Source organism: Nomascus leucogenys, chromosome 14, assembly GCF_006542625.1.
Source record: "Nomascus leucogenys isolate Asia chromosome 14, Asia_NLE_v1, whole genome shotgun sequence".
NCBI classification, from domain to species: domain Eukaryota; kingdom Metazoa; phylum Chordata; class Mammalia; order Primates; family Hylobatidae; genus Nomascus; species Nomascus leucogenys.
Window position 1 is genome coordinate 35,897,216 of NC_044394.1, and position 22,542 is coordinate 35,919,757.

Genomic DNA, 22,542 nt, shown 5'->3' on the forward strand with positions numbered 1-22,542 from the left:
AAATTCCCTGCACCTCCTGCCTCCTCAGCACCCCCACCTCTGCACACCTCCACATATGGAGAGCCTGACAATGGTCCCTGGGAGTGCCTCCATCTGCGTCTCCTTTCCATGCCTGCAGCAGCCACGCCCACTGTCCAGACCCTCACCCGCCTGGCTCAGTAGGCGCTGCACTGCCTCTGGTCCTGCCCCTACACCTGGGCCTCTGTACCCGTCACTTCCCCCAGTCTGGTTCTTATTTCCCCCAACAAGTAGGCAGCATGTAAGGTCATCTGTTGAGCAGGGTGGGGGGAGATAATAAGGTGGGGCTGTGAGGATGAGGAGAAGCTTATGGTCGTGCTGGAGACTCAGCTGAGCAGGCCCATTGGCTGCCTACCCAGTGGTCATCCCGCTCCCACCCTTGTTTCTTCTTTGTAAACAAAACCTTGACTTCATTAAATGTTGGACACCTAGGAACTTCATGGACCCTTCTGCAGCCTCCCTGCCATGTAATGGTAAGTCTAAGTCAACCCTAGTAATTTCATTCCTCTGGCCAATGATTGCTTGGGGTGTGGGCATGAGCTGCCTCTTCACCTGAGCCTGAGCCACAGCTGCCCTCTGCACCTACCATGCTGACACGCTGGGCCAGGGAGAGCTCCATCTCGCTGGAGATGAGCTGTGAGGGCCTCTGCTGGTGGCTGGGTGGATCAGGTAGCTATAACGGGTTTTGTTCAGAAGGGAAGGTCGTCCATCAGCTTCTCCTCAGCATTGGCCATGCGGCAGTCCCCTGGGAAAACACACACACACAGACCTGCTGGGCCCTTGTGCAACTGACTCCCACGGCAGCTGACAGCCACAAAGGGGAGAGTCGAGACGGCCAGGGACCACAGGAGCCCCAAGGGCCGGCTGAAGCAGTTCATGAAGGTGCTGGCAGGCCTGTCTCTCCTTGGGGACTTCAAGTGACATTCAAGAGAGAGCTCAGCTATCTCCTCCCATGCCATACCTCTTCCTCCTCCTCGTCCCTCGAGCAATAAATGGCATCCCACACTCTACACATCTGGTACAAAACTGGGTGTCTCTTCCTGACCCCTCCCTTGGTTCATCCAAGTAGCCACCAAGTCCTGTCTGTTCTCCCACCTCCACCGTTACAGCCATGTCCCTACCTCCTCAGTCCTGCCCTCCTTCTGGTCTCTCCACCCGCATTCTTCCCCTGTCATCCATGTACAATACAGTGCCAGACTGGTCTTTCTACAGCAAAATGGACTAGGGCCCTTCCCTACCCACAACTCTTGGAGCTGGAGGTGGAGTTAAAACTCACATGTTTTGGCTTGGCATTCAGAGCTCTTTCCCTCTTGGCACTGGCTTATCCAGAGCGCTCATAGTGTGGGTTTGGTGCAGAACTGGGTATGAGGTGGTGCTTTCCCTAAGAAGAAACAGGGCTGAGATCAGGGATTTTCTGGGTTCAGAGTTAGACCTATGGAGTGCAAGGTTCCTCTGAGACACCAAATGAAGTGGTCCAGCTGGCAGCTGGCTCCTGGTCTGGAGCTTCAAGGAGAGGTCTCAGCTCAGAGCCGCATTCAAAAGCCAGCTTAAATGCAGCCTCCTGCAGGGAGCCCCCGGAGCTTCCACAGCCTCAGATCTGCCCCCTGCATACCCCAGATCTCTTGCCAAGTGGCGTTTGGGTCTTCATGTCATCTCCCTCCCATGTCTGGGAGTAAAGGTGAGGTGCAGGAACTTGAGCTTGTGTACTCTGGTGTCTTCAGGGAGAATGTGTTAGGTAGAGGGGAGGCGGCTTGGAAAGAGGGAGACAGAGGAGAGTCAAGGACATCTGAGCAGGTGAGCCTGGGAGCAGGAAAAGGGATGAGAGTGAGCAGAGGAAACTACTGGGGCAGGAGAGCAGGTGGAAGGATCAGGGAATGAGGGGGGCTGGAGAGGTGGCAGTGGGGATGCTGGTGAGGGGCTGCCTGCCTCCCGCAAGGGCCAGTTCACCTGGTCGCCCCAAACCCCTCCCTCTGAGGGTGGGGCCACAGGGCCCAGAGCACGGATCAACCCAATTGGGCAGGCATGAGGTGGACTTGGGTGGGTGCTGGGCTGGACTCCTGGCCCTGGGGAGCAGCTGCCACCCTGCCTATTCCATCCACTTTCCAACTCGCTGCCTATTGGAGCAGATGCAATATGGGGTGCCTTGTGAAAGATGCTCCTAGTGCACTTGCTGCCTGCTGACCCTCCCCCAGACTGCCCCGAGCTCTCCAGAGGGGGTTCCTGTGGAGGCTTGGCCTAGATTCTGAGCCCTGCCTCTCATACCTGGGACCCCTCCCCCAGAGGCAGCTGCTTGAGTACCCTGGAAGCCAGTCTGTAGCCTCGGGCTAGAGCTGGGTCCCTCCCACAGCCCTTCTTTAGCGTATCTATTTGGACTGACTGCTCATTTCATAGAGAGGGGTGTGTCTTGCCCCAGCCCATCTGGCATATCTAAGGCAGCTGTGGTGTCAGAATCTGCAGCTCCCATCCCCCAGCTTTGCAATACTAGGGGAGGCTGGATCCCACATCTCTGAAGTCCCACCGGACTGGTGAGATGGGGCTCCAGGGTCCAGGGCTGCTCTGCAGGCTGTGGGGCTCATCTCCAGCTCCAAGCCCACCCGGTGTGCTCAAGTTGCTCACCTTTGGGCCTGTCCTGCCTCTCAGGCATTCAGCTGACCCCGAGGGACTCTCCCTCATCTTGACCACCAGTTACGGGCCCTAAGTTAGAGGTTCCCAGAACCTTAGACCATTTGGCCCAACCCTCCATTTTTCAGCTGGGGAAACTGAAACCAAAGAGGGGAAGCAACTTTCTCAAGGACCCCCAGCAAGTCAGAGGCAGAACTGGGTCTAGCAGCCTCCTCCCGACAGAGGTCCTCCCTGACCCCTGAGCCTTTACTGCCTCGTTAACTTCCCCATCTCTGATGACAGCTTCACCTCCCTACAGGAACCTTGCCTACCCCCACCCCTACCTCCTGCCACCCCTATGGTGGGTCTCTGTCCAAGGAAGATGTAGCCCTGGTCCTCTAGGCTGACTGGGGCTCAGAGGAAAAGCCTGGCCCAGAGTGTAGGAGCTAGAAGGGCCCTTGCAATTCAGGTGGGGAAACTGAGGCCCAAAGAAGGCAGTTCTCACATTTGAACTCTGCCTGGAGAAGGGCTGGGTCTCCCTCCTGAGTGGTAGGTTTGACTTCATCAGCCTGGCCCTCAGTCAAGGTGACGGTCCAGGCCCACCACACCTCGAGGTGGGTGACCAGAGGCGGCGGTGCCATAAAATGCATTTCCTGGGAGATCCACCCTGAAAGCGCGAAACATTCCAGGGCTGGTGATTTGGGCAAGCCCCCTTCCCTCTCGGCCCAGTTTCCCCATTTCTGCAATAGCTGTGTTGGAGGAGACTTCTCTCTGAGACTGAGCCACAGATTTGCTCCCGGGTGCCTACACCGCCCAGGTTGCCGGCTCCTCTGCCCCCACTCTTCAAGAAAGTCACCTCTTAGGTGAGGAAGGAGCCTCGGCCCTGTTGGGAGTGGGAGTTGGTGCACCCTCAGCCTCCCAGACCACTGGGGATGACCCGGGCTGCCTGCAAAGATGGTGTCGTCCATGGCTGCTCCCCAGCCCGCAGACACCCACCATGGAGGGTGACACTGGCTCTCCCCGTGGCTCTGAGAAGAGGCAGCCCCCACTCCTTCCCTCACCCCAAAGAGGCTTTTAGGAAAATGAATCATCTCAAGTTCATACCCATGGGGGTTGCTGAAAGAAAGGACAGTGCGGGGTGAGCTGGCATGAAGGAGTGCTGCTCTCTGCAGACTTTGCAGGGAGGTCACTTAGGAAAAAGGAGTGGAATCTGGGAGAGTGAATAGCTTAGGGTTAAAGGGAGGGGATGGGGCTGGAGTGGGCTGGCCTGTGCTCCCCCTTGGGGCTTCCAGACTGGGCTCAGGTGATTCAAGGGAGCAAGCACATCCCTCTCCCAGCCAGAGAGTTCTTGCCACATTTTGGAATTGGTGCCATTCCCTTGGGGGTTGGGGGGCAGCCCCCACCTCTGTACCTGGCTGGAACTGCTGCCTCAATTCTGGATCCAAAAGGGCCTCTGGCAGCTTCTCCATCTCCCTCTCAGTCCAGCCTCCTATCTCCTTCCCCGTGTGGGCCCCAACAGGCAAATCTGACAACTGGAGAACAAGGCAAGAAGGGTAGGGTCTGAGGGGATGACCATCTTAAAAAGGCAGCTCTGCCACCTTCTCTCCAGGACTCTCAGTCTTGCTTTCATATTGCCCCTTGGACATCATTTTGCTATAATCTAACATGTTGGCTTATGGTCTTTAAAAACAATAACATTGTTGACGTGGAGCAGACTTCCCCTTTGGAATGGTTTGGAGAAGTTAGGTTTGAGGGCATCCTCTCTTCTGCAAACTGCAGCAGTAATAGGTGAGATATATAAAGTAAATAAAGGTCAGGTGCAGTGGCTCACGCCTGTAATCCCAGCACTTTGAGAGGCCGAGGCAGGAGGATCACTTGAAGTCAGGAGTTCAAGACCAGCCTGGCCAACATGGTGAAACCCCATCTCTACTAAAAAAAAAAATACAAAAATTAGCTGGGCATGGTGGTGGGTGCCTGTAATCCAAGCTACTCAGGAGGCTGAGGCAGTAAAATCTCTTGAACCTGGGAGGTGGAGGTTGCAGTGAGCCAAGATCACACCACTGCACTCCAGCCTAGGCGACAGAGTGAGGCTCCATCTTAAAAAAAAAGAAAAAAGAAAAAATGAAGGAAATAAACATTTTAAATTGGAAAGAAAAATTCCTGTATTTGCAGACCATATAATTATCTACGAAGAAAATCCAGAAGAATATACAGATAAATTATTAAGACTAGTAAGAGAGTTAGCAAGGTTGTTGAATTCAAGATCAACTTAAAAAAATGATTAGCATTCCTATACATCAGTAATAACAAATTAAGAAAATGTAATAGAAAAAGAGATTCTATTCACAATAGCAACAAAACCCTGAGAATATATCTAGCAAAATATACACAAGACCTTTCATGAAGAGTATTGCTATAGCCTGAATGTGCCTCCCAAAATTCATCTGTTAAAACTTAATTGCCAAGGTGATAGTATGAAGAAGTGGGGCCTTTAAAAAGTGATTAAGTCATAAGGGCAAGCCCTCACGCATGAGATTAGTGCCTTATAAAAGGGCTTAGGGATGGTGGTAAATCTGCCTTCTGCCACATGACACCATAGGTTTAAATAGTATTTTAAAATAATATTTTCATACAAGTATTAGTACACCAGGCATATTGTTCCTGCATCTTGCTGGTATCCTTTTTCTTTCTCAAGACATGGTCTTGCTCTGTCACCCAGGCTGGAGTGCAGTGGCACAGTCATAGCTCACTGTGGCCTCGACCTCATGGACCCAAGTGATCCTCCCACCTCAGTCTCCCAAGTAGCAGAGACCACGGGTGTGCACCACCATGCCCAGATAATTGTTTTATTTTCGTAGAGATGTGGTCTCACTATGTTGCCCAGGCTGGTCTCAAACTCCTCAGCTCAAGCCCTTCTCCTACCTGGGCCTCCCAAAGTGCTGGGATTACAGGTGTGAGTCACTGTGCCTGGCCATGGGATTCTTAATAATATGTCTTGGAGATTGTTTCATGTCATTATATTTAGAGCTACCTCACTCTTTTAACAACTGCATATAATTCCACTGCATGAATGTATCATAATTTATTTATCCGGTCCTTTTAAGTGGACATTTAGGGTTTTTTAAAACTTTTTCAGTTATGAACAGTGTTACAGTAAATGTCTTTTTCATATTTTTAAGATGAGTTTTTAAAGTCAATGTACTAGAAGAAGGAAGGACGCAGGTTTCTTACCCATTCCATTCTGGACTGCATTTTTAGAGGAAATTGTGCTATCTGGAGAACCATATTTGGCTCAGAGGATCAGGAGTGCTTGGATCCTACCCTGGTCTAACTCTTCCCTCCCCTACAACTGGGCCGATGAGAGATGGAGAAAATAAACAAGGAACATCTCATTCTTAGAGGGGCTGAAAATCTAAGGCCATGCTCTCTGGAGGACACCCCTTCCCATAACCCAGGGTTTCTCTTTGACATTTTGGACTAGATAGAACTCTGTTCTGAGGGCTGTCCTGTGCACTGTACCATGTTTAGTAGCATCCCTGACCTTGACCCACTAGATACCAGCAGCACCTTCTCCCTAGTTGTGACAATATCTCCTGGCTGAGACCTACTGCTCTAACCCAACATGGACCTCAGAATCCTACCACCCACAGGCTGGCACAGGGGCAGGAGACTGAGGCCCCAGGAGTGCTTGGCCCAGAATAGGAATGGAAGTGAGATGACCAGGCTTTGCACACCAGGATCAGCCTGTCCTGCCATAGGAGGCTCATGGAGACAGCGGTACCCCTGAGGGCCCCAAGTGTAGAGCCTTTTCATAGTAGTCCCCCTGCCCATTGGCAGACATGGCCCCATGGCACCCTGGCATCTATCCGAACATACAGTGACCTCTGCATGAAGGATGGGGTGGGAAGCTGGGGGAGATCTGGAGGCTATACTCATACATGTGCAGAGCAAACCAATGGAACTGCCGACCACAGGTGGCCTCCATCAGAATCTGGACAGTAGATGTGAACTTCGCTTTCATGTCAGGGTCTGAGGACAAAGCTGATAGAGTTGGCATTTTCTCCCCATGCTTCTAGATCAGGCCGTATTTGACTCCATGATCAGCCTGTATGTCTTTAACTGACTTGAACCAGGGGTGATAGATAATCCACGCCCCATTTCCTTAGATGGTTGGTCTTCACTTTCCCTCTGGTTGGCTCATAGGAATTATGTAATTTTTTGTATTCATCTGATTTGTTGATGTGGGACACCAAGAGGGAGGAACTTGGCACTCAAACATAAAGGTGAATGTCACAAATAGAGGCCAGTGGAGGGTGGGAGGCTCCCAGAGGAGGCATTGCCCAGTGCAGGGTAAAGGTTACAATGTCAGGCTAAGGCTTTCTAATGAAGCTCCTGGTTGTCATGTGGTGGCAGAGGGGAGAGCTGAAGTCAGGATTGTGAGGTGTGGCTGAAATGTTGAAATGTCTGCTGCAGCTCCAGGTGAGAGAGGCCCAAGACTTAGGATGGCAACAGAATCTCCCAAGATCCAGCAAGCCAAGCAAGCTTCTACTTTCTTGATGTTCCCCCCAACCCATAAATATCACAGCTTTTGCCAGCCACAGTGGCTCATGCCTATAATCCCAGCACTTTGGGAGGCTGAAGCAGGAGGATTGCTTGAGCCCAGGAGTTTGAGACCAACCTGGGCAACATGGTAAGACCCTGTCCCTACAATAAAAAATACAAAAATTAGCTGGGTGTGGTGGCGTACACCTACAGTCCCACCTACTCAGGAGGCTGAGGTGGGAGGATCACTTGAGCCCTCAAGGCAGAGGTTGCAGTGAGCTGAGATCACACCACTACACTCCGGCCTGGGTGGCAGAGGGAGACCCTGTCTCAAACAACAACAACAACAACAACAACAACAAAACATAGCACCCAGCTTTGAAAAGAGATGGGGTGACAAAGATCACAGAACAAAGGGTTAACAAAAGAACTGGGTTGGGCTGAATGTGGTGGCCTACGGCTGTAATCCCAGCACTTCGGGAGGTCAAGATGGGCAGATCACCTGAGGTTAGGAGTTTGAGACCAGCCTGGCCAACATGGTGAAACCCCGTCTCTACTAAAAATACAAAAATTAGCCCAGCGTTGTCACATGCGCCTGTAATCCCAGCTACTCTGGAGGCTGAGGCAGGAAGATCACTTGAACCCAGGAGGCGGAGGTTGCAGTGAGCAGAATCTAGCCACTGCACTCCAGCCTGGGTGACAGAGCAAAACTCAAAAGAGGGCAAAGGAGGTACAGCTTTCAAATATTCAGACTTTTGCAATTGGAAAATTTAAGAAAAAAGCCATTTTATTTTTAGCATACATATAAAAGTTGTATGGTTTGTGGTTTTGCTTTTATTTTGAATTTCCTCCTGGGGAGAAGCATCAAAGCATCTTCAGTGCTTAGACCTGGGAAGGTCAAAGTCCATCCTGGAGATCCAGTCACAACCACAGGACCACAGAAGGGCAGAGCTGGGAGGGCCTGCGGAGGTCACTGCATCCACCCACCCCACTCCCGGAACCATACAGGCTGGGCAGTCCAGGCCAATTCAAGCATTCCCTTCTGGTTCTATCAAGAAAGTCTAGGAGGGGAGTGGAGAGCTGCAGAGGGGAAGGAGGGAGGCGATCAGAGGAGGAGGAGGAGGAGCAGGAGGAGGAAGTAGAGGTGAAAGAGGAGGGTGGCAGGATGACAGAAATTTTTGCTCTTCCTGGCACCCTGCTCCTACCCCTGGACCTGAGCCTTCCCAGGTGCTGTGCACTGAATGTATCCTGCATGATGGGATTAGTGCCCTTATAGGAAGAAACATAAGCAAGCATGCCTTCTCTCTCTCTCTGCCATGTGAGGATACAGCAAGGAGGCGTCCGTATGAGAAACCAAGAAAAGAGTCCTCACCCAGTCCCAACCATGCTGAAAGCCTGATCGCAGACTTCCCAGCCTCTAGAACTATGAGAAATAAATTAGTGTCTAAGCTACCTGGTAATTCATTATAATTTGTTACAGCAGTCTGAGCTGACTAAGGCACCAGGCCACCTAAGTGACTTGACTGCCTGCTCGCTCTTTGCTGTCCAGACCATGGGGACTCTGGTTCTCTGCCCCTTTCTCTGGCCACTCCTTCTCTGTGTGCCATCCTTCCTGCAGTCTGCAGCCTGTGCTGCTCCTTACTCCACTGTTCTTGGCCATCTCTTCCATCTGTGAGCACTCCCTCCTTTAGTACCAATTACAATCTATGGCAGTGGGGCTTGACCTTGGACAGACCCACACACACCCCTCCAGAGACTCTGAGTGATTGGTCTGGGATGCAGCCTGGCCATAGAGCATTCTGGAAGCTCCTCAGGGCATTCTAATATAGCCCACTGGGCAGTAAAGTGTTAGACTATTATCTGATGATAATAGGTTAAGGATGGGATGGGGAATTTTCGTTTCTATTATACTAAACAGCTTGAGTAATTTCTGCTGCAGAGGTCCAGCATCTGCACTAGAGGGAGCTCTACACTATAGCTGGTAAGTTCTGATTAGGCCCTCTAAGACGTCTTGAACACTACCTTGTTGCCCAAGTCAGATGATGCTGTTCTTTCACAGTGTAGCATTCATGTAGAACAGAATGGTAACAGCTCTCCTCCCATCAGCTCTGGCCCAATACTGTAAGCTGGAGCTTTAAGCAATAAGAACTCCAGCCAGGTCTTCTGAAAGAACAGCCAGCCATCTTCACATCCAGCTATGACCAAATCACTGTGGTCTAGCACTCAGCAAAGTCTCCAGCTCGGCACCTGGTAAAAAGCTTGCAGACAGAACAAGGACACAGCAGAGGCATGTTGCTATATCCCACAGTCTTGATAAAACTGCTGGGTTATTAATGAGTGGTGAGCTTTGGAGATTTTTAAAAATATGCTCTCAGGATGAGAATCAAACAGCATTTTGGTGAATATTTTCTTCACCAAATGCTTTACATATTATGTAAATATTTTATTCACCAAATGCTTATAAATTAGAGTTTATAACTACTGAGATCTACTTATGTTCTTCAGAATATGGTCATCACTTTTCCTTAGAATTGTCTAGACTACAATTCCAATTGGACAGTGGAGGTTTTAGTGGAGGAGCACATCTTGATTTTTTTAGTCCCAGCATATGTGTTAAAAAATGCTGAAAAAAGGCAGTATTAAAGTGCATAAGGTCAGATGTGTTCCTAGTTCCTGTCACATTTAGGAGATGTGATGAGGCCCCTTACTCCCCAGTTATTAAGGCTCTATTAGACAGGCTGCAGTGCAGAAAATCACAAGTGATTTTTTAAAATTTTATTTTACAGGCCCGGTGCGGTGGCTCATGCCTGTAATCCCAGCACTTTGGGAGGCTGAGGCAGGTGTATCATGAGGTCAGGAGTTCGAGACCAGCCTGGCCAACATGATGAAACCCCATCTCTACTAAAAATACAAAAGATTAGCTGGGCGTGGTGGCAGGCACCTGTAATCCCAACTACTCAGGACGCCGAGGCAGGAGAATTGCTTGAACCCAGGAGGTGGAGGATGCAGTGAGCCAAGACCACGCCACTGCACTCCAGCCTGGGCAACAGAGTGAGACTCTGTCTCCAAAAAAATTTTTGTATTTTGCAGGTAGGGTCTCACTTTTGCTTAGGCTAGAGTACAGTGGCATGATCATAGCTCACTGCAGCGCTGAATTCCTGAGCTCCCTCCCATCTCAGCCTTCCAAGTAGCTGGGACTATAGGCATGTACCACCACGCCTGGCTAATTCTGTCATTTTTTTGTAGAGACGGGTCTTGCTATGCTGCCCAGGCTGGTCTCGAACTCCTGGCCTCAAGCAATCCTGCTGTCTTGGGCTCCCAAAGTGCTGGGATTATAGGTGTGAGCCACCATGCCCAGCCCAAAAGTGATTTTTGCTGAGTTTCTCCCCTTTTAATTTTAAATGTAGTGTCCTTTCCCCAACAAACTATCAGGAGGTATCCATGGGATTTTGTATTACCAAGGCATTAGAGATGTATACATTCATCTGATCTGAGCCTGCAACAGCCCTGTGATGAGACAAGAGAACTTGGAACAAGCATTGGAATGAGGCTAGCACTGCCTTATCTCCCTGTGTGATCTCAAGGATAGTATAGCCTCATCTGTCCCATTCATTCAGCAAACATTTATTGAATGTCTTGTAGGCGTGATGAGTACTCTAGGGATTAAAAATAAGTACACCTTTTTTCCAGTAGTGAAAATTCATGGAACTGCACACAAAATATCTGTACCTTTCTGTAACATTATACTTCAACTAAGTTAATGAAATTTTATCTTTAATGGAATTTTTAAGATGAATACACCATCCACCTCTTCAAGAAAGTTACATTCTAATAAATTCTATATACACAAAACTACATATAAGTATACTATTTTAAAAAGCTATAAATAGGCAAGCTCAGAATACCCCAACCTCCACCCTCTGCTTTTAGGAAGGAGGCAAAGAAATGATAGGGCTCAGCAAAACCCATGGGCCCTGGGCTGGTCCCATATAATTTTTTAACCATATGATAAAGCCCCTCAAGAAATCACTGGGAGATTTGAGCAACGTTTAAGTTTAAATAATTAGGCAACACCAAACCATAATCACAACAGCAGGGACGGTGGCTGCTGCTCCAAATCTGCCTAACAAAAGCAGCACAATCTTTAATACCTGTGCAGCTTTGTAAATGGAGACAGGATACTCTTTTTTGAAAGCTGAGATTCCCTGTCTAGTCTGGGGGAAGAAAAAATGGGTCTGGTAACCCTCGTAGCCCTTGTCCCTAAGAGAATGCTTGACATGTAGCAGGCTGTCAAACTTGTTCAATAGTTGAAAGGCAGATACGGAATACTTGTTTTCTAGGTAGGTAGTCAGTTTTGCCCAGAAACAGGAAAGCAAATGCCTAGTTTCCCTTCTAGCCCAAAGATGTCACTGCCTCTTTGTTCAAAGTTGGACATACAATTGCCACTATTGGCGACCATGTATTAAGTGCCTATTATGTGCCAGGCAGTATTTTAAAATTCTGTCATTATAGTTCCAGGGGACAGGTGCTGCACCTTTACAAATAAAGAGGTTATTTGTAAATAAAATGCAGGCCAATGGCACAAAGTAGTGAAGGTGGGATTCACTCAGGTCTGTCACTTCCAAGCCCATGTTTTCTACTTTGCAACCCTATTTGAAAGGAAAACTGCAACGAGATTATGGCCCACGAGACAACTTATGTGTGAGACAAAAAGTTTCACACCTCCCCCCGCCCCAAACACACACGGTATGACACAGTGATCCAATCTCAGGCAAAAGGGTACCACTGCCAGCAAATGCATTTAACATTTTATTGAGATTTTCAACAGCTGCCTTTTGGTTTGTATAGCAAATTTTTTACAAAGTAACTTTTTTCCATTTTTGATATTTTTATGAAAATTATTTTCTTCAGTTTAAAAGCCCTGTCCCTCCCCCAAAGAAGGATTAATAACTACCAAGTAATGATTATTTAGGAGAAAAACAAAAGCAAAAACAGCTTTTAAACACTTGTGAAACAGGGTAAGCGTCCAAAGTCAAGACCTTCTGGGCCCAGTGGAGGTGCTGGGCTGCTCCGGGACACCATCACCACTTCACCATCCACAACATCCTCAAGAGCTGAGCAGCCCGGCACAGACCCTGGGGGGCTTCCTGTTCCACAAGCTCCACTCCCTTTTTCCTCTCCATCTTTGCTGTTGGGCCTCCCCTCCAAATCTGCCTAACAAAGGCAGCACCATCTTTAATACCTGTGCAGCTTTGTAAATGGAGACAGTCTGGGGGAGGAAAAATTATCCAATGTAGCATGGATGGTTTCACTTTCTTGTCCACTCAGACACATGCTCATACTTATTAAATGGATTTATCAGATGCTTCAAAACTCCTGATGTGTAGTAGCACAAAAGTTCCTTGTAAAAAAAGAAGTTGCAAAATTATAAAAATTTCTGCAGCAGTTCTGGCTCTGGATGACAAAGCTTGTTCTGATTAGTAGCTTTTTTGACATGCACAGCAGCTTTCCCTATAAGTCCTATGTTCAGAGGGTTCCGTTTAGACAACAGGAAGTTGGAATCCAAGTTTAAAAGGCTCTCTGCTGACAAAATGTGGTACATCCATCAATGGAATTCTACTCAGCAATAAAAGGAACAAACTACCAAAACATGTTATATGTCATGGCCGAACCTCAAAAACATTAGCTAAGCAAAAAAGCCAGACCCAAGAGACCACATATTCTATGATTCCATTGATTCGAACTGTCCAGAAAAGGCAAATTTATAGAGAAAGTAGATTAGTGGTTGCTGGGGGTAAGAACAGGATTAACTGTAAAAGTGCATGAAGGATCTTAATGGGAGGGATAAAAATGTTCTAAAACTGAGTAATAGTTATAGCTACACCACTGAGGAAAGTTACTAAAATCACTGAATTGTACACTTGAAATGGTTGTTTTATGATTTGTAACATATGCCTCATTAAAGTTGTTTTAAGAAAAGAATTCCCTGCCTCCCAAACCATCCTTCAAGCATTAAACATTTTTGAAGACTCATAATCAACAGGACAGAATAACTACTTAGAGATGATTTGCAGAGTGAAATATTTTACTGTTTTATAACAAGCATATTTTAGTATCTGTACACTAGTAAAATGTTAAGACTTTATCTCATTTTTGTCATATTAGCCTAAAATGTTTATTTTTATTTAAAAAGTAGCCAATAGGAAGGTAGGATTGGGGAGAAAGCTCAGTAAATGTCACAAAGGAGATTCCTAGTAACAAAATCTGAGGGAGCTTTTTCTTTTAAAATAAAGATGGTGCATCTGTCCCTTTACAGATTTCTCTCCTGTCCCCTGGGACTGGGGAAGGTGAATCTCCTGCCTGACACTTTGTAGAAATTAGTGTATCCAGCTGTTCTATTCCCATGATTCCTCTAAAGACCAGACTGACTGGGAATAGCAGTAGGGGTTTGGCCAGTGAGGGCAGGTGGCCAAGTGGTGTGCAGGAAACTTGCATGTTTCCCTGGGTTGGCTTCCTTCTTCCCTGTCCCTGTCACCAATAGCAGCTTCATTGTGAGAAGACTAAAACAAAGGAAAAAAACCCCAAAAAACTGTTTCCAAATTGTAACTAACCAAGTCTGTGTAGGAAATTCACAAGGCAGCAGAGCAGAGGCTGCAGAGGTGCTCTGTCTACCGGGAGAACTAATGATCCCTGTGAGCAACGTAGGGTGCAATGAGTCACACGGGGAAATGTGGACAGAGGCAGAAGGACACCAAGGCCTCCACTACACACCAAATTAGAGTCAATCCTCCTGTTCTCCCCACCTACTTCCGAAACTAATGACGTCCACGTTATCCCAGAGGAGAGCGGCTAGGGACACTCAGTCCTTCCCAATATGTGGACATCTCCAAATCTTGGTCAAATCTGTCAGATTTCTAACAGTTCCAATACCTCAATATCACCTAAACTGAGAAAGATTATTAGCCCGTGATGGTGGGACCCTTACTGAAGAAGGCCTGCCCCCTCCTCACAGTAGGGTAGACTCCTGGGTTCCCGATGGTTCAGGAGCCTGGGCTGTCATTTGTCTACCTGGGGTTTGTAGCAGCCCTAATACAAGAAGATTCATTCATGCTGTTTACTTTGGCGGCCTCTTCACACAACTTTCCTCTCTAACACGTGTTATAATTGTCAGAGTATTCACCTCACCTCCTTACTTCCCAGCTTCTCCAAAATCAAAGCAATAGTAATAAACAATTTGGAAAATGTTGCTTAGCATTTTAAGCCATAGTTAGCATTATAACCTTAATTAAAGAGACCCCAGGCTGGGGTGGCCCACCACACCCAGCCTATAATCCCAGCACTTTGGGAGGCTGAGGTGGGAGAATCACTGGAGCACAACAATTCAAGAGTAGCTTGGGAAATAAAGCAAGATCCAGTCTCTGCGAAAAATAAAAATAATAAAAATAATTAGCTGGCCGTGGTGGTGCGTACCTGTTGTCCCAGCTACTCAGGAAGCTGAGATGGGAGGATTGTTTGAGCCTAGGAATTTGATGCTGCAGTGAGCTATGGTCATACCACTGCCCTCCAGCCTGGGTGACAGAGTGAGACTATGTCTCAAAAAAAAAGAAAAAAAAAAAAGGGGGGACCCCAGCTGCTGTGACTTTGGAAACTAAAGGTGCTACAAAGGTCAAGCCTTTCCTTAGGATCATTTCTGGTTTCACCCTTATGTGATTCCCAAAACTCAACTATTATTGTCAGAAACTGGCCCAAAGACCCAGGGCTGCATTTGCCCAGGCCTAGGCTGCATCCTTGAATTTTCTGCTGCAGTTCAAAGCCTGGAGAAACTGAAAGTGCATTCATTTGGGTTTTTTTCCCTTGAAAAGAAAGAGGTAAATTATTTTCATCTTGGAATTTTAGAGTTGAATAAATAATCCCAATAATTACAGATCAATCACTAATAAACTAACATTGGGACCAGCCAGATTGGCAACTGTTAAAAATACATGTTCCATTTCTATACAAATTCTCAAACTTCTAGCTGCCAATTTAAAAAAGTTTAAACAAAGTAGTGGCTTAAATTCAACATCAAAATTACCCCTTATAAATGCAAGTCTCACCATTAAAGGGTAAAGGTGTCCAGTCTGGCTTGCTGGTTCTTCTCCTGTGAGAAAAGTCACTGACAGCTAGAGGCTCCCAGCCTTTCCCCAGTGAAGGTCCAACAAGACACACATGCATTTTCTGCTAAGAAGGTAGCAAACTCTAACTAGCCTGCGTTGTGAGTGACAATTGTGCCCCCACCTCCCAACATAAATAGATGGCAAAAAGAGTTGGACTACAAGAGGAACTGCTGGAAGCAGAGTCCTATGCATTTAAAAAAGAATCCATTTGCTAGCTGCTTCCTATACCTGGAGTCAGCATGTTCAGTGTCTGAAGAGGACTAGAAATGCCAGCCCTCAGTGTCCATGCTAAACTGGCAGGAAGTTTTCATAGTCCTGACCAAATATACCTTGGGAAACCAGGCTGAAGACTGACATCCAAAACAAGACCAGCACAGCAGAAGGAAAGACAAGCTCCTTTCTCTCTGCAATCCCAACACATTTCTAACAGCCTTCAGATTTCTGAGCTTGGACAGGCTCATGGAGGATGAAGGAGGAAAAGCAGTCCCAGAAGGGAAAGATTTCCTCTATGCACTTGCAATGCCCTTTCCTTTTTAGAGGGAACAACCCAGCTGAAAGCTGAAGCTTGAATAAAGAAGTTTCTTTATTCATAGTCCTCCCTGAAAAAGAGTTAACAGTTTCATTCTCTCCACATAGAGGCTTTGGGAATTAATGTGTCTGTCTGGTAATGCAAGGTCTCTAAGCTACTCTCCTATGACATGTGACCTAACAAGGAAGGCAATTTTTTCAAATGATATAATCCTACAGCTTCAAATAGGAAAAAATGTGTGTTTTAAATCTGGCATTAGCTTGTCACTGTTCAAAAAGTAACGAGAGCTCATAAGGAGAATTTCTTCAGCTTTCCATACCCTAGTCCTTTCCTTCCAACCTCTGTCCCACATCCACATACTGAATTTATCCAACTTTAATTCAAGTTACATATCTTCTCCCTATTAGGCCTATCACACAAAACAGTAGCAATCAGAAAGAAGCCACTATTATCTTCAGGGCTCTCCAAGTCCTCATCCCTGGGAAAATGGCCTGGATGGCTCTCCTATACACCACACTGCCATCTACATCTCTATACACAAAGGCAGCTCCTGGCACCCAGTTTAGTTCCTTAGGGGTAGCAACAAAAGATCCCAGCAAGTTAAAGGCAGGAAAGACAAAGAAACACACCCTAAGAGGTCAATCTACGAAACTTGCAAAGCTGGGTATGTGGGAACAGTAAAATGTTTTAATAGCTGAAAAGATCCCAGAGGGTCAGGTACACAGTCACATGGGTCAAGCAGGACTCACTTTCCTAGGCTGGTTTTGAGTTCCTTTCCATAATTCTGTAACGTGGGGAGAAATATCCAAACTGTGAACTGAGCTTCTTACTAGTGTCCTGAAAACTATTTCCTTAAAAAAGTGCATAAACTTGTCTGAGGGATTTAAGACACCAGAAAGACCAAGTGTTGATGAGGCTGGAAAAAAAAAAACTGTCCAAATAAAATTAAGACACAACAGATTCAAGGATGACTTCTGCAGGCTCATGCTAATTGCCAGCACAGCAGGCCTCCCCTATGCCTTTGGTAGCAATATCTTTTCTTAAAAAGGAGGCCAGGGAATAGACTTCATGAAAGATGAGGTGGCAGATCAACCCTAGTGCTCTTCTGCTTATAAATGGTGAGTCTGATGGTGGTGGTGAACACAGGCTTATGAACAGGACAACAGTAACTAAATGACTCAAGTGACAACCACCATCACAGCCCTACCTTCTGATTTACAACTTTCAGCAATCATCAAAAGTTACTGTAAACTAAGTACTTTAAGTCTGTGTTTTCTTGAATGGGGTTAAGGACAAACAGGCAAGGGCTCGACAGGACATTTGTTATTCCAGGTCATTGAAGGAGACCCCAGGGGTGGGGGAGCTGAGCCTCAAATTCCAGTTTGCACCACCTGCTCTTTCTGCTTGTCCCTTTTCCCATCCAACTCAATAGATTCCACAAAAAGCTCTCCAGGTGCTCACTGTCCCTGATAAATATACAGCAGGGTGAGAGGGGCATTTCCTAAATATCCAGTTTTTCTTGGTCAGCTTATTTTGTTTAAATACACACCACAGAACACTTCTGATGAAGGGGGGAAAATGCAATTTCCTTAACTCGAAAGAGCTATTTAAAAAAACAAAACAGGAAACTGTTCCAAACAAAAGTCAGCAGAACAGAATAGAAATACTCAGAGGCTTAGAATAAGACTGAGCATATTAGTTACTCAGAGTCACAGTATCGTGAGACCACCACTCCCCTTCCCGCTGTGCACCCGTCGCCCGCCCCATCCCCCTCTTCAGCTCCACCATTTTGTGCATTACTATCCCCAGATGTGGGGACAGACAAGTCCTCCCCAAAGCTTTCTCGGCTCAGTACTTCTCTCCTGGAATAAACTCCTTGGCATCTGGGTTCAGGTTACTTTTGCTCTGAAATAAGAACCAAGAGACAGTAAATCCTAAGGCAAGCTGCATTTTAAAACTTACCCAGTCCATCATTATCAGTACCTTCCCCTTAGCTTTAGGGAGAAAAAGAAAGAAAATTCCTTGTAACTCAGGCTGTTATTGCTAGGTTTTCTCGACTGCACCTGACATAGCCCTGAGCAAGCTCATCTTCTCCTTCCTTCTTTAGACTCTTGTTTCCTTCCTGATGCTTTCCAAAATCTCATCAGAGGCCTGTAAGTTCAACTCCAAGAAGAATTTCTCAATTCATTGAGTACCTTAACTTGGTGAAAACCAGGGTACTCCATCAGACCAGGTTGGATACCACAATCTCTATTTTTCTTCATCTTTCTGTACTCTCTTTGGTTCTTTACTCTCTTGTGAATATCCAAAACCTTAGCAAACCACAGGGCAAGATTGTTCAGAATATGAGTTGTGTGAAAACTATTTTGCTCACAGATTCTTTTTTTTTTTTTTTTTTTTGAGACAGTCTTGCTCTGTCGCCCAGGCTGGAGTGCAGTGATGCAATCTTGGCTCACTGCAAACTCCGCCTCTCTCTGCCTCCCAGGTTCGAGCAATTCTCCTGCCTCAGCCTTCCAAGCTGGGACTACAGGTGCGTGCCACCATGCCTGGCTAATTTTTGTATTTTTTTAGTAGAGATGGGGTTTTGCCATGTTGGCCAGGCTGGTCTCGAACTCCAGACCTCAGGTGATCCACCTGCCTCAGCCTCCCAAAGTGCTGGGATTACAGGCGTGAGCCACCGTGCCCGGCCTGCTCACAGACTTCTGACGTTACATAAATATGAAAGGCAGGAAATTCATTTATCTGGTTTTCTAATTCTAAGTGGAGAAAATGACCTCTCAGGAGTATATTTCTTCCAAAATGAACAGCTAATTTTTATAACAGAATCATTTAGAAGTATATTAAATACAGATTTGAGGGATAGTAAAAGAGAAGAATAGCAGCAAATGATAATTTGAGAAAAAACTTCTTCAGTGTTCAAATTGTTATCCTTAATCCCAATTCTACTTTGAAGAGCCCATTAGAAAGTAAAGGCTGGTAGGGTCCAATCTTGGCTAGTAAAAAGCTGGTGATGCTGGCAACAGTAATGTTTTATAAGTGCTTTATGAGGAGCAATGTATCTTTAATGCACCCCTTATTAATAATGCCCATAAAACGAGCAAAGAAACAACAGCTCATAGGGCTCCAGACTTGTTGAGGGTTGTAGGGCCGGAAAGAAAGTCTGTCATTCCAAATCCTATATTCTTTTCACTACATAACCTGGGGAACTACATGTGGCTCTTACCAAAATATCTTCAGAATCATGACCTTCGCTGACTGACAGTCCATTTAATTGCTGTTGCAACTGTCCCATGGCCTGAGGCAGGTCTCGTGATGGAATAAACCAGTCTTGGTCTTCTTCATCCAGCATCTCTTGGAAGCAGCGGTCCAAGAAGTCTTGCTCCTGCAGTTCCTCCTCCACCTAGCAAGCAAAGGGGAGCAGCTCAGACTTACTGTCACAGCAAGACTTACCCCTTCCAGTTTTTCCTCCACCTCTTTCCTTCAGAAGTTATTACTCTGCAATTAAGAATGATCTTGAGCTGGGTGTGGTGGCTCACAACTGTAATCCCAGCAATTTGGGAGGCTGAAGCAGGAGGATTGCTTGAGGCCAGGAGTTTGAGACCAGCCTGAGCAACATAGCATGACCCTGTCTCTCCAAAAGAATTTTAAAATTAGCCAGGCATAGTGGTGTGTGCCTGTAGTCTCAGCTACTTGGGAGACTGAGGCTGGAGGATCACTTGAATCCAGGAGGTCAAGGCTTCATTGAGCCAAGACTGCGCCACTGCACTTCAGCCTGGGCAACAGAATGAGACCCCAAGTCTTTAAAAAAAAAAAAAAAAAAGATTTTATGATCTTACATGAGGTCCAAGGGATCTAAGGATTCAATGCGCCTAATGACTAGCTAGAGATAACATAATTTTTATTTTTTCTCAACCAAATTCTATCAATAATAAGACTAAGAAAATAGTTATTCACAGTAACAGAAATTCAAGGTCTCCGCAGATGTTCTACGATGTCTAATAGGTGATACAGGTATCATGGAAAATCATTTTAGAGCCTAAAATTCTTTTCTCAGTCGTGTTACAAAGTAACCCTTCTTAAATTTCCCATTTTATAAGAAATATGAAAAAGATACAGCAAGTATATAACTAGTTCATGACCTGGCTAGTGGAGATAAAATCAAAGCCAATGCTCTCAGCTTCTGGCCATTTTTTGGGTAAGGAAACCCTCAAGGGAGAAAAATACTTTCAGAACATTAGGAAGACATGAAGAACACTTTTTGGCATACCACTAGAAAATTACATAATCAATGTAGTATTCTTTCAAAAGATGAAATATATGAATATTCAAACAATTCTGCATTTCTTAAACATTGCCCTAAACTAAAGCAATATATATCTAGGATATTTTACACTTCTTTGCAGACATTGTTAACTCTTAGTATAGAGTGTGGTTCACGCTGCAGATTTCAGTGTCTTTGATAGGCCTCTTGCTTCATGTTTGGCATCCCTTTCTTGCAGGCTGCCTGGTGACAGATTCACAGCTCACTAGCACCACCACCAGAAATGAGGTCAAGCAAAAAATAATTTCCCAAATTGGAATATACAGTTACCTAATGAATTCAGAGGAAAAGTTACTGGTAATGAGACTGAAGAATAGTATTTGAACACTACAATTAGCCACACATGAAAACTAGACAGTTATGAAGTGCTTAATAAAATATTCTCACGCCACAAGATGTAACATGACCACTTAAGAGCTGCCCTGACTCTACAAGAGCATAACAGCATGCTAGCTCTTATTAAATTTACCACTGTTCACTGGCACAACCATTGAAAATGGTTGCTGGGCACAGAGGTGTAACAGAAACATGCTACGTGCAATTCACACAGATCCCGATAGAGCCACGTTACTTGGAAACTGCTGTCTGTCCCCTTTAAACTTATTTCCTTCTTCCCAGAGTACCAGGCTGTTCAGTTAAAATCACATTTGTCACCTCACATGCTGTATATGGCCAAGTGACTATTCCTCACAAAATGTTCCCACAAGGGACATGGATACTTTGGCATCCCTTGGTTAAAAGGAGACCCCTTGCTGTGGCCTTTGGCACTCTCCCTTTCCCAGCTGCTGGACTTCCCAGTTTTCCCTCAGCCACGCAGCTGATATATGCCCTGGGGGTGGCAGAGCAATACCGTGGAAGGGACCAAGTGGGCACCAGATCATTTGTCTATCCAGAATGCTTACCTTGGGCTGTTAATCTCACAGAGATATAAAAGAATGCATTACTGCTGAATCTTTGCTGAAGTAGTCCAGCCAACCCCCACCTCATGTACTTCTCTATTTCAGACTCACATCCTGCCAATCCCGAGTTCCCATTCGAGGCATGCCATGCTGACCTGTCTGCATATAGCTGCTGTTTCCCACAAATCTACACCCAATAACACAGGGCATTAGACCAAAACAACTTTCTTTCATAAAATAAATTTCCTCACCTTTTCCCGTAACACAAATTTTCCATGAAAACATTGCAAAAGGAGAGCAGAAACTAGATTTTTAGGAACTGGACTTAACCATGTATGATTAATGAAAAATATTATATATGGGCACACATTTTATTGCATTTTGCTGTATTTTGCTTCACAGATACTGCATTTTTTACAAATTGAAGGTTTGTGGCAACCTTGCATCAAGTAAGCCTATTGGTGCCTTTTTATCAACAGCATGTGCTCAGTGTCTGTGTCACATTTTGGTAATTCTCTCAATATTTCAAACTTTTTCATTATTATTGTATCTGTTATAGTGCTCTGTAACAGTAATCTTTGATGTTACTATTTTTTTTAATTTTAGGTTTGAAGTACATGTGAAGGTTACATAAACACATGTCACAGGGGTTTGTTGTACATATTATCATATCACCAGGTATTAAGCTCAGTACCCAATAGTTATCTATTCTGCTCCTCTCTCTCCTCCCACCCTCCCCCCCTCAAGTAGACCTCAGTGTCTGTTGTTCCTTGTGTTCATAAATTCTTATCATTTAGCTCCTACTTATAAGTGAGAACATGTGGTATTTGGCTTCCTGTTCCTGTGTTAGTTTGCTAAGGATGATAGCCTGCAATTCCATCCATGTTCCTGCAAAGGACATAATCTCATTATTTTTTATGGCTGCATAATATTCCATGGTGTATATGTACCACATTTTCTTTATCCAGTCTGTCACTGATGGATGGGCATTTAGTTGATTCCATGTCTTTGCTATTGTGAACAGTGCTGCAATGAACATTTGTGTACATGTGTCTTTATGGTAGAATGCTTTATATTCCTCTGGGTCTACAACCAGTAATGGGATTGCTGGGTTGAATGGCAGTTTTACTTTTAGCTCTTTGAGGAATCGCCATACTGCTTTCCACAATGGCTGAAGTAATTTACACTCCTACCAACATTGTATAAGCCTTCCCTTTTCTCCACAACCTCACCAGCATGTGTTTTGTTTTTTTTTTTTTACTTTTTAGTAATAGCCATTCTGACTGGTGTGAAATGGTATCTCATGGTGGTTTTGACTCGCATTTCTCTAATGATCAGTGATATTGAGCTTTTTTTCATACGCTTGTTGGCGGTATGTATGTCTTCCTTTTGAGAGGTGTCTGTTCATGTCCTTTGCTCACTTTTTAATGGGGTTGTTTTTCTCTTGTAAATTTGTTTAAGTTCCTTATAGATGCT

At 45.7% G+C, this 22,542-nt stretch overlaps 1 protein-coding gene and 1 pseudogene across 2 annotated transcripts in view; both read right to left on the reverse strand.

The window, feature by feature from the left end:
* The window catches only part of PAIP2B (poly(A) binding protein interacting protein 2B), a 64,508-nt gene that overhangs the window by 8,041 nt on the left and 33,925 nt on the right, over positions 1–22,542 (reverse strand). Inside the window, exons 3-4 of one of the 2 annotated variants that reach the window (XM_003262534.4) lie at positions 19,070–19,246; positions 14,853–17,751 (exon numbers count right to left, since the gene is read on the reverse strand). In XM_003262534.4, the coding sequence (XP_003262582.1) occupies positions 17,695–17,751; positions 19,070–19,246 (234 nt within the window). In that variant the 3' untranslated portion in view covers positions 14,853–17,694. Of the gene's footprint in view, positions 1–14,852; positions 17,752–19,069; positions 19,247–22,542 lie in introns of those variants that run through there. The other variant, XM_030827290.1, reaches the window with a different exon arrangement.
* Positions 1,566–2,691, reverse strand: LOC100582355 (annotated as a pseudogene).